This window comes from Oncorhynchus nerka, linkage group LG3 (assembly GCF_034236695.1).
Source record: "Oncorhynchus nerka isolate Pitt River linkage group LG3, Oner_Uvic_2.0, whole genome shotgun sequence".
NCBI lineage: Eukaryota > Metazoa > Chordata > Actinopteri > Salmoniformes > Salmonidae > Oncorhynchus > Oncorhynchus nerka.
In genome coordinates, this window is record NC_088398.1 from 64,161,138 (window position 1) to 64,179,876 (window position 18,739).

At 40.8% G+C, this 18,739-nt stretch overlaps 1 protein-coding gene across 1 annotated transcript in view; it reads left to right on the forward strand.

Annotated features, from left to right (window-relative positions):
• Positions 1 to 4,290: 4,290 nt before the first annotated feature.
• The window catches only part of LOC115112460 (anosmin-1-like), an 84,695-nt gene continuing 70,246 nt past the window's right edge, over positions 4,291 to 18,739 (forward strand). The window contains exons 1-2 of the mRNA XM_029639545.2: positions 4,291 to 4,559; positions 12,742 to 12,789. Coding sequence (XP_029495405.1) covers positions 4,365 to 4,559; positions 12,742 to 12,789 — 243 coding nt within the window. The 5' untranslated portion in view covers positions 4,291 to 4,364. The remainder of the gene's footprint in view (positions 4,560 to 12,741; positions 12,790 to 18,739) is intronic.

Sequence of the window (18,739 nt, forward strand, 5' to 3'; positions counted from 1 at the left end):
ACATTTAACATGCTGATAGAAATTTGGTAAAACGGATTTCAGTTTCCCTGCATTAAAGTCCCCGGCTACTAAGAGCGCCGCCTCTGGGTGAGCGTTTTCTTGTTTGCTTATGGTGGAATACAGCTCATTCAATGCTGCCTTAGTTCCAGCCTCTGACTGTGGTGGTAAACAGTTACAAAAAATACGGATAAATTCTCTAGGTAGGTAGTGTGGTCTACAGTTTATCATGAAATACTCTACCTCAGGTGAGCAATAGTTTGAGACTTCCTTAGATTTCGTGCACCAGCTGTTATTTACAAAAATACATAGTCCACCGCCCCTTGTCTTACTAGACGGCACTGTTCTATCCTGCCGGTGCAGTTAATAACCAGCCAGATGTATGTTGAGTGTCGTCGTTCAGCCACGTCTCCATGAAGCACAAGCTATTACGGTTTTGAATGTCCCGTTGGTAGTTTAATGTTTTCTAGCAGAATGGAAGGAAGGGTTTATTCGATTGTCTACAAATTCTCAGAAGGCAGCCCGCTCTCTGGACCCTTTTTCTATTCCTCCTCTTCACGTAAATCACGGGGATCTGAGCCTGTTCCTGAGAAAGCAATATTTAGATTATTAAATTAATATTATTTGAGCTGTTCTTGCCATAATATGGACTTGGTCTTTCACCAAATAGGGCTATCTTCTGTATACCACCCCCATAACTTGTCACAACACAACTGATTGGCTCAAACACGTTAAGAAGAAAATAAATTCATCAAATGTACTTTTAACAAGGCAAACCTGTTAATTTAAATACCTTCCAGGTGACTACCTCATGAAGCTGGTTGAGAAAATGCTAAGAGTTTGCAAAGATGTCATCAAGGCAAAGGGTAGCTACTTTGAAGAATTTCAAATATAAAATATATTTTGATTTGTTTAACACTTTTTTTTTGGTTACTACATGATTCCATATGTGTTATTTCATAGTTTTGATGTCTTCACTATTCTACAATGTAGAAAATAGTCAAAATAAAGAAAAACCCTTGAATGAGTAGGTGTGTCCAAACTTTTGACTGGTACTGTACTTGTATATTGTGTCTTTGATGGTTGTAACAGTATGTTTCAGAGATACTCATCTATAATAACACTGACAATCTGTATGACCTGAACATTGGCTTTAAGGAAAAATATTGCCAGATGGGGAAGTGGGGAGGTCAATAGGACTGTTAACAAATTGATGTCTTTCAAATTATCCTAATATATTGATTCGAGGGTGGTAGACAGTAATAACATACCAAAATCTGACCTTTAAAGGATATGGAACAAGAGGAACAATCAGCATGATCACAATCACTATTTGAACCTATACAAACTAAATCCCTCATTTAATTTGACAGATAATGTCATTGGTAAGCACAAAGAGGCATGCAACTTTCAATCTGTATATTTTCTTTCATGCACTGTATTCACTATTATTTGAACAGTAGTCTTTTATAGCTAATGTACTTAGTCTGCCCATACCTCACTAAAATAACACAAGATATCCTGTATTTGATCATCAGTCAGGATCCTGTACATGCTTGTCCTTTCTGATCTGAGAGCCTTCATACTACTGTAGTCACAGGTGTGTGTAACAATGACTACACCTGCAGCCTTTGGGATCAAAGATGGGCGCTGAGCACTTCTTCTTACAACAACATCAAAACTGGGTGAAAACGGATGCTGGTTTGTTACCAATTCCCAAAACTTTTTTTCTTCTCCATATCATGTGTCAAAGCCCATATTTGTGTAACAGGACTGAAGCAGACCATGCAAGCAGTGGAATATATCAGACTACCGCAGCTTGGAAGTTGTGCTCAGTGAAATTGACAGTGTGTCAGAGGCTTTCCCATACACAAGCTCTCAATTGGATGAAACACTACTATTTTCACATGTTGTGCAGGAAGGAAGTGTAGCCATAACAACCTGCCACGTCACACTCAATCATCTTCAAGATACTAGAAAAATAGCGTACTTGTCTTCACATCAATTCTCAGTATTTGGTTTACCATTTATATTTTGTTTGCGTTAAGGCACCATTTTGAGTATGGGTGTATAGCTGTAGGTCAGATGTTGGGGTCAGGGGGAGGTTGGGGTGGTGAGGTGGTTAGGTTCAGGCCATTCAGAGGTAATGCTGGGATTAGGGGATTTTAGAAAGGAAGTTTGGGTTAATGGGCTTCAGTTGGCATTGTCCTGGAAGATATCAACATACTCTAAATGTTGACCAATGATACATTACACTTTTTTTTAAAACAATGCCATCAGGGCAATCCCACAAATCATCCTATATCCAACAATACAAAAGTGTCTTTATCTTTCTAGGTACCTATAGATTACTCAATCTAGAGAACTCAGACTTCGGAGCAAAGTACACACAGGTTTATTTACGCATGTAAACATCAGTTGCTAGTGGAGACCCCAACAGTAATTAATGGAGTGAATTAACACGGTGACGAGGGTAACTAAAAAAAATCAGGTGCCAGAGATGCATCTCTGCCCAGACAAACACCTCTGCTCCTGATCTGGCTTTATGGCCTGAGGTCACGATTGGCAGAGGTTTTCCCAGTCAATGAAACGATGGAGTCAGTGTGAGGAGGGATGCATGCGTGTCCCACAGGCTGTAGGAGACATTAGGACCACACACAGGCACCGTGTTTCCTTCACCACACACCATAAAACCCCTACCACACATGGATGTAATAAGCCAACAAATTAAGCCATTTCACTGTTTTTAAGGTACACAGACATCCGCGTTTAAATATTTTAAGAGTGGCAAGGGATCGCTCACCCCAAGTTATCTCTCACCACATTATGCTCTGGGACCACCAGGGAAATGAACACCCATTCAGATAGTGTTTCTGCCGCCATGGGAATGTGTTTACACACCATGCAACAGTATCAGAAAATTGGTAGCTGTTTCTCTTCTCTAATCACAAATCATACTCTAGCAAACATGCCTAGTGGATACACAACTTGCAGGAGGGATAACTATAGGATACGTAACTGATAAAAATGTGTTATTGGACACAGAAACTAGTATTTTGGGGGTGATCCCTGTCCTTGGCACCGGCAGCCTCATTAACAGACCCATTTCATGAGTGCGAGAGGGAGAGGTAAGGGCTGAAGTATTTGGCACTCAGCATCGCTGGCCCAGGGCGAGTTGGCTACCTGACCCAAAATCGAATGATTGTGTAAGTCTCCATTTGCATCCCATTCTGCATACTGTTTAAGAGCAACCCTTATAAAAGCTCATTACATTGCGGCTGTAATGGTATACAAGAAAGCACTCCCATAAGCTGAGAATAGCAGAGCAACAGTGTCTAGTTCCCCCTAGGTAACTTTCTTATTAAATACTGACGTTGTTTGTTTTTTTCATCAATAAATGGCAAGGATTTAAATATTTTCCTACATGTCATATTTGCTCCAAACCCTAGGCTATGAAACAATGCCAGATAATGGGAGACCATGTTGAGGAATTTGTGTTAAGATGGTTTTAATTGTTTTCTAGGTAGAATATTTTTCCGAGCTACTGTTAAACGGTGAGGCACAGGCTGGACGAAAGGGGTTTCCTGGGAAGCTTTCCAGGGGTCATATATGGGGTCTTGGACAACCTGTATACTATGAATTTCTGATGTGTTGTGTCATCAGTAGGTGGCAGTAGGTCGAAGACATGAAATGTGGAGCTTCTTATTCAAGGTGTGGTTTATGTAGGATGAGCTATTTATGTTTTGGGGAGATAGTAATACTGCATGATAAACATGGTAGCCTAAGTAATCAGGTCCACTGTGAAAACCTCTAGCCTAGTGTGTGCAACTAGAAGTTCTGCAGATTTTAAATCAAATAAATAAAATGTTACTTGTCACATGCGCCAAATACAACAAGTGTAGACCTTGCTTACACACAAGCCCTTAACCAACAGTGCAGTTTTAAGGAAAATAAGAGTTAAGATAATATTTACCAAATAAATCAATAAATAACACAATAAAACAATAAGGAGGCTATTTACAGGGGGTAACGGTACCTAGTCAATGTTACATAAGTAGCCAATTCATGTCATGAGATGACATTGAATTAAAATGTTATTCATAGCAATAGCACAAAATCATTCAAACCATTAACTCAAAAATAGTTAATTTCAAAATCCTTCACAGTGAGTCCACAACCTCTACCTGCTACAAGGCACCCGCAGTATTTGACATTCACATCGGTATCTGCCAATCACAGAGCGCACGCGGTTCTGACTCCTCCCCAGTGTATAATTGAAGTTTCTTTAGTTTCTCCACTGGAGTCAACACGCAGTGTAGCCCGATCAATGGACGAATAAAAAGCAATAGGCTACCCGCAAACGAAAAATGTTGCCCAAGAGCGTAAACGTATGTGTTACCCTGTGTCTATGGATTACAGAGTTGTCGACCCATGGAACTTTCGCTTCGAGGACCAGGCAGGATGACTCTTTCTTCACTGGCAGCATTTACCGAGCTAGATGTGCCTCAAGGTGTCTCAGCCTGCACATCACTCGCATCTCCGCTTTTTTCAAGCACTCCCAGGTAAGAGTGTGTTGCTCACAGTCTCTTCAACTTTTACGGAATTTACGCATTATGTGTCCTCCTCATAATAAAAATAAGGCATTTTTCGAGAGACAGAGTTGAGGTCAAGACACGCACTGCATCTGTTGAATAAGCTATTGGTACTGAAATGTCAGTGTAAACGATTTGGCCTCTTCTATGAAATAAAAGCTTATTGATAATCTTGTGGGGCCGAAAAGTGTCACAGTTGATTACCCTACAGGAGTCGATTGGTTTTGCGTTCCACTATATGGATAAATTCTGCAGCAGAGGACATGGCACTTACTATTATAATGCAAGGACATTCTAGCATTGCCAATCTGTTTAAAAAAAATCTATTAACTGGTTAATTAATAACCAATACAAGTAAGCAATGAGTGCTGCTCTTGAGATTTGTTAACCAAGTTGAGGTTTTCACATTTTAGGCATTTAGCATACACTCTTATCCAGAGCAATTTACAGGTGCAATTAGGTTTAAGTACCTTACTCAAGGGCACATTAACATATCTTTTTTATTCTTCACCTAGTTGGCTCGGGATTCAAACCAGCGACCTTTCAGCTACTGTCCCAATGCTCTTAACCTCTAGGCTACCTGTCACGTCTTTGGATGTATGCTCTACTTTGTGTATAGTCTATCAAAATGAGGCCGTTTTCTTCTCACCCCACATTAATTTCACTCACCTCACAATTCGCCATAAATAACCTGGAAAATGGATCACAAGGCTGATACACACCGATGGTGACCACCAAGTGTGTTTCGATGGCCTTCTACAATTTGTGTTGGAAGAAGTGATTTGCTGTACTTAGCCTTGTCCTCTGGGTGATTTGATAAGCGGTGTCAGAAGTTTTCACCCTTCACCGGACACACAGTTCTCTCTCATGACCCAGTGTAAAGGACTCACCACTGATCCTCCTCTTCTCCAGCACTCTTTCACCTTCTATCTGCACTCGGTTTTTCACTAGTGAACATTTGCATTTTCAAGGATGAAGTTGGGCCTTTCACACTGTAGTATTTTATTACTAATTGCTGTGTGAGTTTTGGAATCAATGTCAGGAGAACTCGTCAACTTGACTAACTATCAATTGAGTGCTTTGTCTCTCTCTCTCTTCTCTATATTTGTTGGGTTTATGTTAGGTCATATGTTTTGTTATTCTTTATTAGACCAGTTAGTGTATTAAAGCTCTCATAAATTAGTTTGAAGATAATTTCAACAACTTCTCAACACTACCCAGGCATTTGATATTGAGGCATAAAATAAATCACCATTCAACTGAAAAGTCAGAGGTTGAGGTGAAACTAGTGAACTCCCCTGCAACTATAAAGGGTTAATTGTCTAGTAATAGACTGCAGAGCCTTAGCATTTGTATTTGATCTCAGGTGTGTTCAGAGGCTAGGAAATTAGGAGGAAGAGGTGCATTTATGCTCAGTGATAAGGTGCTGGGTGAGCAGGCTTGCATCTCCAAGAATAGAAGCCAATTATTGTTGATACTCTGTGAGGACTGTCAAATGCACTGTGTTCTCTCTCAGCAGGCACTTTCATGTGGAAATGGGATGTCTGGTCAGCTGAAAAAACACATGCCTCCCTGTGCCCCAGCCCTAACCCCTGCCACCAAATTCCAGCGTCACGCTTCGTAGAAGGGACACTAGCCTCCTGATGCTATCCCCAGTGAGGTCACCTTCCTGCTAAACGCAGAGGCCCACTTTGGCTAAATGTGATAAGCTCTAATGTACTTTTGCCACAAACTGGCGCATGCTCAGTCAGCGCTCGGCGTGCTGCAACCCACAGGTGGATCTGCTTCCTCTGCCAGATCTTATTACAGAGCAGGCCTGGCCGGGCGGCTGCTCTCCTCCCTCCTCTAATATGATTGAGACTTTAGACCTCTTAATTCAACTCGGAAAGCATTCCTTCTTAGTAATAGGAGCAATTTAATACTGTTTAAGGAAACCAAGACACACAAAGTTTCCAGTTTCATGTAAATAGACACTTTCAGCAATAGCTTTTATCTAGAGGGGACATTTACTGTTACTTGATTTTTCACATTAGAACAAATATATAAAGTAACCTCTTTGTGTGTATTGTACAACAGCCAATTTTCATAACTTTTGTAGCAGCCAGAAACAATTTTCTTATGTTTTTTTATATTGTCTTTTATAGAATTTATAGCCTAATACATTTGTTTGTATATTGAAATTAAAAACTGGAAATGATTTTAGCACTTTCAGCTGTAAACTCCCAGACAAGTCCTCCCTTGAACTTGGCCGAATCAGGATCCAAGGAAAACGGTTTTAATTGTCAGTGATGATGAGTTATTGAGCTTAGTAGGAACAGACTGAAGATGCAGTCGGAAAAAGGCATGGCCTTTTGGGTTTTGGATTTATGAATGTAGAATTACTTCCAAATCCAGATGTTTTTATTGACATTTTACTTCGCTTATAGGGGACTTGTCAACCTGGTACAATAGACAGAGGGGAACACCCAGTCATAAATATGGTCACTGGACACTTTAAAATATTAAGAGTGAACTGGGTTCTCTGTTCACTTACATTCTGAAAGCATCAGGTTTGTAGTGGATGATTTATGTGAGGACCCATGAAGCCAAAAAACAAGGTGTGGACTTGTTATTACATTTGAAGTCATAAATGGAATTTAAAATGTTATTTTTTTCATACCCAATTAGCGGAGGTACTGAAAGTTAGTATTGCACTTGAGAGACTTATGTTCATTGCTAAGGAAAGAAAGTAGTTTATCCATGTCCACTTGTTTTAGCCTTTGATATTAAATAAGTTGGGGTGGAATCAGACGACAGCCACTGCTTGTCTCGTGTGGAATTTTTTTTATTAGTGAAGACTGGATGAATAGCGGTCTATGTAGCTTGGCCACACCTCTGTAAAAGGTTTAATCCATGCCAGTCGTGTCTGTAATTGTCAGCTCCCAGTGAGTGCTACTGCCTGGTACATCCTCTACTGTCTCCTCAGACAAACAGTACACATTCCTGACAGGATACAGCCTCAACACCTTCACCATTTCAATGTGATACAACATTCACTTATAGCTCCTATTATATTACTACTTGTGTATGTTATCCTGAAGAACAGGACTCTGTCACTAGCCCTGCCTTTCCATTCACACATTATATTTACTCAGAGCCCACAGCTATGGACTTAGATCTGAAGGGCTTTTATTTGAGCCAGTCAATAGATGACATGACCTAGGGGGTTGCTTAGTTATTTTGATCCAGAGAGGCTCCTGGGTTGTTTATGGACATATAGGCAGGTTGCTTGCTCTTTGAGCTGTCAAAAAAATCAAACACACTTCGCTTTGAATGGGGTGCTGGGCCAGACTAATCCATAAAAGAATAAAGTCTACTCTGCACACCAAGATGCACTACACATATATTTATTGGTTGACAATATTTCGATCCAAATAGATGTTTGTCAGGTCTTTTACCGATGTCAGTGATGTACAATTTCTGTGCAGAATTGCTGAAAACATAAATATATTCATCAGCACTGATTTAATATAATGTAGGACTGCAGCTACACAATATTAGTTTCTGAAAAATTGGATGTAGAAAGTGAACACTGAACAGATGTCACAAAAAAATCTTAATGATGAACAGGAAACAAAAGAGAGCGGTTTTCAAAAGAAGGAATGCAGAGCAGGCTTTTTGCCCATGTTCCTCAAATGTCTAGACGATACAACATGCCCCCGGCCACCTGCTCTTCCTTCTCAACTGACACAAGTCATAATACATCTCTGGGGTGAATCTGTGTTTACAAGACTTCACCAGTGACACAGAGAAAGCTGTGAGTTGATCTGGAAAGTATTAATCGATCAGTGTCTTTGACAGTCCCTCAGCAGCACTGCATAATGTTGAAACTGCTGAGGAATGCCACTGAGTCGTTGGGATGAAGTCTTGACCTATAATTATTCCCCATTGCTCTATGACATGCTGGGGTCAGGCCTGGACAGCTGGGGCAACGTCCCACTGAGCCCCACCAGTGCTGCAGAGATGCTGTCACTGAGCAAAATTAGCCCCTCTGCGGATCCCTATCTGTCGCCATTGACAAATGGGCTGTGAAAGGTGTTAAACTAGGCCTGTTATTTAGGAGCGGGTCTGGACTCTTGACAATTTGTATAAATGATCTTGAGTGTTCTCCCGCAGTGTAAATGCCAGGGGTTTATTTACTGTCACTTGATATATTATTTAGATTTGTTTGATCATTAATTTTTAGTTTTTATACCATCAGATTTGTATGAGCCTACACATAAAAAAATATCCATCATGTTATAGAGCACAACATTTCAATCAAAATACAGTACATACAGTGCATTCGGAAAGTATTCAGACCCCTTGACTTTTTACACATTTTGTTACAGCCTTATTCTAAAATGGATTAAGTTTTCCCCCCCCTCCTCAATATACACACGATACCCATAATGACAAAGCAAAAACTGTTTTTTAGACATGTTTGCAAATGTATTAAATATGAAAAACAGAAATATTACATTTGTATAAGTATTCACACCCTTTACTCAGCACCTTTGGCAGCAATTACAGCCTCAAGTCTTCTTGGGTATGTCGCTACAAGCTTGGCACACTTGTATTTGGGGAGTTTCTCCAATTCTTCTCTGCAGATCCTCTCAAGCTCTGTCAGGTTGGATGGGGAGTGTTACTGCACAGCTATTTTCAGTTCTCTCCAGAGATGTTCGATCGGGCTCAAGTTCGGGCTCTGGCTTTTTCCGAAGCCACTCCTGTATTGTGTTGGCTGTGTGCTTAGGGTTGTTGTCCTGTTAGAAGGTGAACCTTTGCCCTAGTCTGAGGTCCTGAGCGCTCTGGAACAGGTTTTCATCAAGGATCACTCTGTACTTTGCTCTGTTCATCTTTCCCTTGATCCTGACTAGTCTCCCAGTCCCTGCCACTGAAAAAAAAACCCACAGCATGATGCTGCCACCACTGTGCTTCACCGTAGGGATGGTGCCATGTTTCCTCCAAACATGAAGCTTGGCATTCAGGCCAAAGATATGAAGCTTGGCATTCAGGCTAAAGATTTCAATCTTGGTTTCATCAGACCAGAGTCTCATGGTCTGAGAGTCCTTTAGTGGGCTGTCATGTGCCTTTTACTGAGGAGTGGCTTCTGTCTGGCCACTCTACCATAAAAGCCTAATTGGTGGAGTGCTGCAGAGATAGTTGTGCTTCTGGAAGTTTCTCCCATCTCCACAGAAGAGCTTTGTCCGAGTGACCATCGGGTTCTTGGTCACCTCCCTGACCAAGGCCTTTCTCCCCTGATTGCTCAGTTTGGCTGGGCAACCAGCTCAAGGAAGAGTCTTGGTGGTTCCAAACGTCTTCCATTTAAGAATGACGGAGGCTACTGTGTTCTTGGCGAACTTCAATGCAGCAAACATTTTTGGGTACCCAGATCTGTGCCCCAACACCCCGACAATCCTGTCTCAGAGCTCTACGGACAACTCCTTTGCCTCAAAGATTGTTTTTTTCTCAACCTGTTTTTGTCATTATGGGGTATAGTGTGTAGATTGAGAGGAAAAAATAATTTAATCAATTTTAGAATAAGGCTGTAACAACAAAGTGGAAGAAGTCAAGTGGTCTGGATACTTTCCGAACACCTTCCTAATTTTGAGTTGCATCCCCCCTCCCTTCTGCCCAGCCTAAATTCATCAGGGCATGGACTCTACAAGGTGTCAAAAGCATTCCACGGGGATGCTGGCCCATGTTGAATCCAATGCTTCCCACAGTTGTCAAATTGGCTGGATGTCCTTTGGGTTTCTTGATACCCACGAGAAACAGTTGTGTGGAAAAACCCAGCAGCGTTGCAGTTCTTAAAACCGGTGTGCCTGTGCCTGGCCACTATTATCATACCTCGTTTCAAGGCAATTTAAATTTTTTGTCTTGCCCATTCACCCTCTGAATGGCACACTTACACAATCCATGTCTCAATTGTGTGATGGCTTAAAATCCTTCTTTAACCGTTCTCTTCCCCTTCATGTACCGGTACACTGATTTTGAAGTGGATTTAACAAGTTCTGTCAGTAAGGGATCATAGCTTTCACCTGGTTAGTCTGTCATGGAAAGAGCAGGTGTTCTTAATGTTTTGTATTCTCAGTGTACATACTTTTCTTCTGTAGTATTGCTTACTGTATCCTACCCTGTTGCAGCCTGCCTTAAATGTGCATTCTTCATGTTTTCTGGTTCCAAAATGTCAGGTGCTGTCTTTGAAATGTAATCTATAGGTGGAGCATAGTGATGGGGGGGGGATCGATAAAGTTACATAATCTTTGTTATTTTTGATGTGTCGTTTTGACTATCGCAGTATAATTTTGACGCTAGTTGGCTATACCCACACCAAAACTCCAGTATTTTTCCTTCATAGATTATTCTCAATCTTCTTTTTAAATAGGGAGCCAATTTATTTTCAGCACCTTTCTTTCCATGACTGTTAACTTTTGTTTCCTCATGGCTCTCTCTTGTCCTCTGTGTCAGACATATGGTGAGCAATATGTTTGGAACATCAAATAGCAATAAAATCACAGTATCAAATCGAAATGCATATAGAATCGTGTGAATCACAATAGATATCGGATCTGCACCTAAGTATGGTGATATCGTATCGTGAGGTCCCTGGCAATTCCCTACTAATTTGGTCTTTGTTTGGTAAAATTCTGAGTTTTGTCAGTCTTTCATCCTGTTCATTAGTAACATGGATTTATTTGAGATGTTATTAAAATTGGCAGTAGAGCAGCTTGTGGAATGGACGTTTAAAGGTAGAATCTGCTGTAGGGGGAAATAGCGGCCCCAACCACTGGCTGTCCCACCACCGTTATTGTTGCCGAACTGAGGAGCGTTGCTCAGCATGGTACAAAATACATTGTACATATTGTGCTCTTCTATCTCCCGTGCAATGATGTCTGCGAGGGGAAGAAACTGTTTTCAGTAACTTCTGTGTTATAGTATTGCAAATGCAGTTACACAATTAAGTAATACAGCTTTAGAAGTTTGTTCTAGAATTCCTGATGTACCATAAATGTCTTTGAAGCCAGCTGACTGTTATACTTGACGCCAAACACGCAGTGCTCACTGGTACTGGATGGCAAAGTAAAGCCTTTAATGATCAGTTTTTTCCTGAGGTCTCACTGGGAATTTCCACTGGATTACATTGTTTGAGAAGGCTTTGAACTTGACATTGAACTTGAGCAGACTTCTTGGTTTGCAGACCTTTTAAAGTTTGGCTAGTCAGGCAGTCCTGCCGCAGTGTCTTATTGTACAGAACAAAGCACTGATTCATGTCTAACGGTGACCTTTCATTTGTAACATACGTCAGCTCATGGAAATTCACACTCATTGCCTTTTATTTACGTTTCCTTTCTCTATATTTGAAATGTCCAAACTATTCATAATGGCAAATTAACTTCATTGGGAATTTGAGCTAACCAATGAAACACATAAATCTTCCAACCTACAGCCAGAGTGCAATTTTAGCCCTTTTTAGCCCCTAATCAAATGGTCAATTTTGTCTGGGTGGTTATTTATCTTACATTTTAATGTCCAAGTGAATCCATATGGGAGAGAATAGCCTTGTGGTCCTTTGCTCTATTGGAGCTCAGGAAATGGCCACTTGTGTCAGGCTTTTAAGCCATTAGAACTTCTCAAGATGACAGGGAGACACTTTGTCTTTAGGCACAATTGGGACCAAATCTTTGGCTTCATGGGTTCCAGAAGGTGACACAAAGCAATTAGGGGGTATTGGAGGTGTCTGCAGTCTCCATACGAGTGCTGACATCAATTCCTATGCGAGTGACCCCTGGGATGTCTGTTGTGAGATCAAATGCAGGCACTCCAATTCTGAACGACACTGAAACTGACCAGAGATCCGCCCCACTCTGACCTTGCTTCGTTAGGATTCATATTGGGGTGAAAGAATCTTAACTTCTAATTAAAATAATTAGAAAATGTTTTTCTTTGTGGTGAAACCGATTCAGAGCATAATTTTTTGCTTTTCAGATGTTTGTTTGAATTGTAGTGTGAATAGCTACTGTGTGTCCTGGAATGAAACACCTTTCTTTTTGCATTACATTGACAATGACTGAAATAGATTTTTCTCCCTATAAAATCATAAGTCATAATCTTCTTTCTATTTTCATTACAGAATAATGGATCCTTGGTGTGGTGTCAGAATCACAAACAGTGCTCAAAGGTATGTAACACGTCTTGGCTGCATATGCTTAAAAAAACTAAATGACAGGAAATGTACAAAACAAGTTTGAGATACCTGATTTATACCATAACTTTATAGACGTTCTAGGCAAACAATTTTAAACTGTGATAGCTGTTATGCCCTTTACCTTCTCATCAGTCAAGTTGTTCTAGGGTTACTGAGATTCCACAACCCATTTCTGATACAGCTCTTTGTTCATTAGAATTACAGTAGGCCATTTTATCCTCCATTTCTCGAGGGTCTTGTTTGGGTTTTGTGCCCTGTCCCGAAGACGGTTGATAGTAAGACTGTTGACAGGTGCTCTGAAAAGATGGTGCTGATATCTCCTCTCAGCTTCACCGGGAGCTGTTGACAAGCCCCTCACTGTGGTGTTGAGTCCACTTAGCAGACAGTAGACTGAGGACAGACTCAGCCCAAGGCATTCTGGGACAACAACCAGAAAGGCTTATGACAATGACACAACAGTGGGGCTCAAACACATGGGGCAACTCTGAACCCTTAGGGGACCACCTTTTGGCCTGCCCCATGTGACTCTGGCCAAAACATTTGCACTTTACTGCCAATATGGTGCTATTTCATACGGTAACTGATGAGTTCTGTCTGTCAAACTCTTCTGTTCACATAAGCCAGGACAGCAGCAACCGGCCTACTCGTTGGTTCTGATTGTGTCATAGTTTGAGCACTGAATTCCATCCAGGAAGTAAATAGTCTAGCTGAGTGTTCTCATTCACACTTCTACAAAAGTATACTGTTTTTTGTTTTTCATCTCCTGTGTTTTCCATTGTTATAAAAACATTGTCTAAATAGCTTATGTGAAGCGTGCTATTATGAAGGTGATGACCAATTTGGATCTCATCCTTGTCTGTACTAGCTCGTATGGCTTGTTCATTTGGCATGGAGCACAGGTAGAGAAAACAGGGGGCGGCAGGGTAGCCTAGTGGTTAGTGTTGGACTAGTAACTGGAAGGTTGCAAGTTCAAACCCCCGAGCTGACAAGGTACAAATCTGTCGTTCTGCCCCTAAACAGGCAGTTAACCCACTGTTCCTAGGCCGTCATTGTAAGTAAGAATTTGTTCTTAACTGACTTGCCTAGTTAAATAAAGGTTAAAAAAACACACAAAAAAACAAATGCTCTCCTGTGTTTGTGTTTCTCACGCTGTTTTATTGAGGTTGTATTCTAAATCATATACCTGGAAATGTCCAAGGACACCCAGTTCATTCGTCAGAGCTCGTGTGCTGAACATTTGGGCCCAATTAGTGTTGGATTTACAAAGGATGATTTGGACACCCTCTGATTATAAATGACTACATGGATAATATGAAACACAGTGAAATGTCAAACTGCATAACAGCCTTTGCCGACTTCACAGTATTGCATTTGTTATGAAGATGAATTACAATCAACATCTTGTATTCACACCCACATGTTACCAATCCCCTTTTGTTTGATATTTTTAATATTGCTATGTTCCTTCAAATCAAATTCTATTGGTCACATACACGTGTTTAGCAGATGTTATTGCGAGTGTAGCGAAATCCTTGTGCTTCTAGTTCTGACAGTGCAGCAATATCTAACAAGTAATATCTAACAATTTCACAACACATACCCAATACGCACAAATGGAATTAAGAATATATAAATATATGGACGAGCAATGTCAAACCCAGGGCCTCAAGCTTAATGATGAGCTTGGAGAGTACTATGGTGTTGAATGCTGAACTATAGTCAATGAACAGCATTCTTACGTAGGTATTCCTCTTGTCCAGATGGGATTGGGCAGTGTGATGGCGATTGCATCGTCTGGGGACCTATTGAGGCGGTAAACAAATTGAAGTGGGTCTAGGGTGACAACTAAGGTGGAGGTGACATGATCCTTGACTAGTTTCTCAAGCACTTCATGATGACAGAGGTGAGTGCTACGTGGCAATAGTAATTTAGTTCAGTTACCTTTTGATTCTTGGGTACATGAACAATGGTGGCCATCTTGAAACATGTGGGGACCGCAGACTGGGATGGCCAGCTGGTCTGCGCATGCTCTGAGGGCGCGCCTTCTGGGTCGGCAGCCTTGCAAGGGTTAATGCGTTTAAATGTCTTACTCACGTCGGCCACGGAGGAGAGCCCACAGTTATTGGTAGCGGGCTGTGTCGGTGGCACTGTGTTATCCTCAGAGGGCAAAGAACATGTTAAGCTTGTCCGGAAGCCAGATGTCGGTGTCCGCAACGTAGCTGGTTTTCCTTTTGTAGACCCTGCCACATGTCTTGTGTCTGAGCTGTTGAATTGCGACTCCACTTTGTCTCTCTACTGACGTTTTGCATGTTTGATTGCCTTGCGGAGGGAATGACTACTCTGTTGATTTTCTGCCATATTCCCAGTCACCTTACCATGTTTTAATGTGGTGGTTCACAATTTTAAGTTTTGCGCGAATGCTGCCATCTATCCTCTTTCTTTTTAGGGTAGGTTTTAACCTTTCTAGGGTATGTGCGTCCCAACGGGTTTGCAGAGCTCCAAATTCAAATACAGAAATACTCATTATAAAAATTCAGAAAAGATACAACTATTAAACATAATCTTTAAATCTAACTGCTTGTGAATCCAACCACCGTGTCAGATTTTAAAAATGCTTTACGGCGAAAGCATACCTTACGATTATTTGAGAACATAGCCCAGCAGACAAATCATTACAAACAGTAACCAGCCAAGTACAAGAGATACACAAGTCAAAAATAGAGATAAAGTAATCACTTACCTTTGTCTTCTGAGTGCAACCATATGAAGATCATTCATGTATTCAATAAATGTTCCTTTTGTTCGATAGTCTCTTTATATCCAAAAACCTCAGTTTGTTTGCGTTTTCTTCTGTAATCCACAGGCTCAAACGCAGTCACAACAGGCAGAAAAAAATTAAAATAGTATCTGTAAAGTTCGTAGAAACATTTCAAACGATGTTCATAATCAATCCTCAGGTTGTTTTTAGCCAAAATAATCGATAATATTTCAACCGGACAATAATTTAGTCAATATAAAAGGTAAACAAGAAAGGCACTCTCCCGGTCGCGCCATGAAAAAGCTCTGTGACACAGCAGGGTCCACTCATTGACTGCTCTTACTCCCTAATTTTTCAGAACACAAGCCAGAACCAATTTCTAAAGACTGTTTACATCTAGTGGAAGGCATAGAAACTGCAATTTGAGTCCTAAGTCAATGGATACTGTAATGGCATTGAATAGAAAACTACACACACAAAATCCTACTTCCTGAATGGATTTTTCTCAGGTTTTCGCCTGCCAAATCAGTTCTGTTATACTCAGACATTATTTTAACAGTTTTGGAAAAGTTAGTGTTTTATATCCAAATCTACTAATTATATGCATATCCTATCTTCTGGGCCTGAGTAGAAGGCAGTTTAATTTGGGCACGCTTTTCATCCAAAATTCCAAATGCTGCCCCCCTACCCTAGAGAAGTTAATAGTCACAGTGGGTACAACATCTCCTATACACTTCCTGATAAACTCAGCTACTGTTTCGGTATTTTTGTCAATATTATTCTCGGAAGCTACCCGGAACATTTGCAGTCCGGCGATCAAAACAATCTGGAAGTGTGGATTCCGATTGGTCAGACCAGTGTTAAATAGTCCTTAGCACGGGTACATCATGCTTGAGTTTCTGCCTATAGGAAGGGAGGAGCAAAATTGAGTCCTGGTCAGATTTACCAAAAAAAAAGGCGGGAGAGGGCCTTGTATGTATCCCAGAAGTTGGAGTAACAGTGGTCTAGTGTTTTAGCAGCGCGAGTACTACAGTCGATATGCTGTTAGAATTTAGGCAGCCTTTTCTTCAAATTTGCGTTGTTAAAATCCCCAGCTACAATAAAAGCAGCCTCAGGATATAAGTCAAGTCCAGTGAAGTTCCTTGAGGGCCGTCGTGGTATCAACTTGAGGGATCTAGACGGCTGTGACTAGAATTCTCTTGGGAGATAGTACGGTCGGCATTTGATTGAGGTTTTCTAGGTCGGGTGAACAAAAGGACTTGACTTCCTGTATGTTATCACAGTGTATGTTAAAATCCCTGATGTCTCTCTGGAAAGAAACCCTTGCCCTGATCTCATCACATACAGAATACAGAAAAAAAAATACAGAAAAGTTTCCTAAGAACTAGAAGCGGGACAGCCCTCTCTGTAAGCGCCATCTTCTGATTTGATATTCAATGCAGATTGTGATTAATTGAAAAAGGTTTTGGGAACATCAGTTATTAAGGTCCTCATACAATCTGCTTTATGAGCTGGGTGGTTCGAACCCTGAATGTCTGACAGCTATGGTATCAGACCAACATATCTGGCTGCATAAAACATATCTGACAGCCGTGGTATATCAAACCAACTTATCTTTTAACCTCTCTAATTAAGTTGGTAACCCGTTTTATAATAGCGGTAAGGCACCTCGGGTTTGTGGTATTTATTTTTATTTAACCTTTTTTTTTATACTCTGCAAGTCAGTTAAGAACAAATTCTTATTTACAATGACTGCCTAGGAACAGTCGGTTAACTGCCTTGTTCAGGGGCAGAACGACAGATTTTTACCTTGTCAGCTCGGGGATTCGATCTAGCAACCTTTTGGTTACTGGCCCAAAGCTTTAACGATTAGGCTACCTTCCACCCCTGGCCAATATACCACGGCGAAGGGCTGTATCCAGGCTCTCCATGTTGCGTCGTGGGTAAGAACAGCCCTTTAGCCGTGGTATATTGGCCATATACCACATCCCCTCTGGCCTTATTGCTTAAGTATATATTTCTGTATGTGATCATATGCACATTATCATTATATTATACTGTACATTGCAACATTTAGAACTTACATGGCACTAATGAAATACATTAACTTAATTTAATATTGCTGCGAGCCTCTGGGAAAAGCATCGTAAGTCGCTCTGGATAAGGGAATATCTCCTAAATGACAAAAATGTAAATGCTAAATTAATATTTCTGGGCTCCAGAACTTGTTCAGGTCATGCCTAATGAGCTCGTCATGGTGTTTTTTTTAAGGAGAGATATGGCTTCATTTTAAAGGAGAGCCTCTGTTGGTTTCACTTTAATGCAGTGAAACTTGTTTCTCTCCTTTCCATGGTGATGGCCAACATCAGTTTTTGGCACAAGCCATTCACCAGTCATTCATCATGAGTTTTATGTTTGAAAAGGCTGTTACTGGCTGCAAGTCCAAGCACTGCATAGGGTTTTCATAATCAACCGGCTACATTGCTAGAACTCTGAAAATGCTAGAGATTCTAACAAACATGTCCGTGTGTGTGTGTGTGTGTGTGTGTGTCATTTAAAAAAATATATATTATCATTTTGGGGTTTTACTATCCTTGTGTGGACCAGATATCCTCACGAGATCAGTAAGACGAGGAAAATTCAGACAAGTGGGACATTTCGCCGTGCCCGCCAAGGAAAGGCTATTTTAAGATTTGTATTTGTATTTATTATGGATCCCCCCCCATTAGCTAACCCTAAAATAGCCTTTTTCCTTGGGGAGGCCTGGCGAAATGTCTCGTCCGAATTTTCCATGTTTTACTATCCTTGTGAGGACATCTACTCTTCCTGGGGTCCACCAAAATGAAGGCAGTTGTATACAATTAAAACATTTTACATTTCACAATACATTAAGTGTGTGCCCTCAGGCCACTACTCTACTACTACATATCTACAATACATTAAGTGTGTGTCCTCAGGCCACTACTCTACTACTACATATCTACAATACATTAAGTGTGTGTCCTCAGGCCACTACTCTACTACTACATATCTACAACACAAAATCCATGTGTGCGTACGTTATTGTGTATGTCTCCACAGTCCCCGCTCTTCCATAAGGTGTATTTTTATCTGTGTGTTTTTTAAGTCTAATTCTACTGCTTGCATGAGTTACTTGATGTGGAA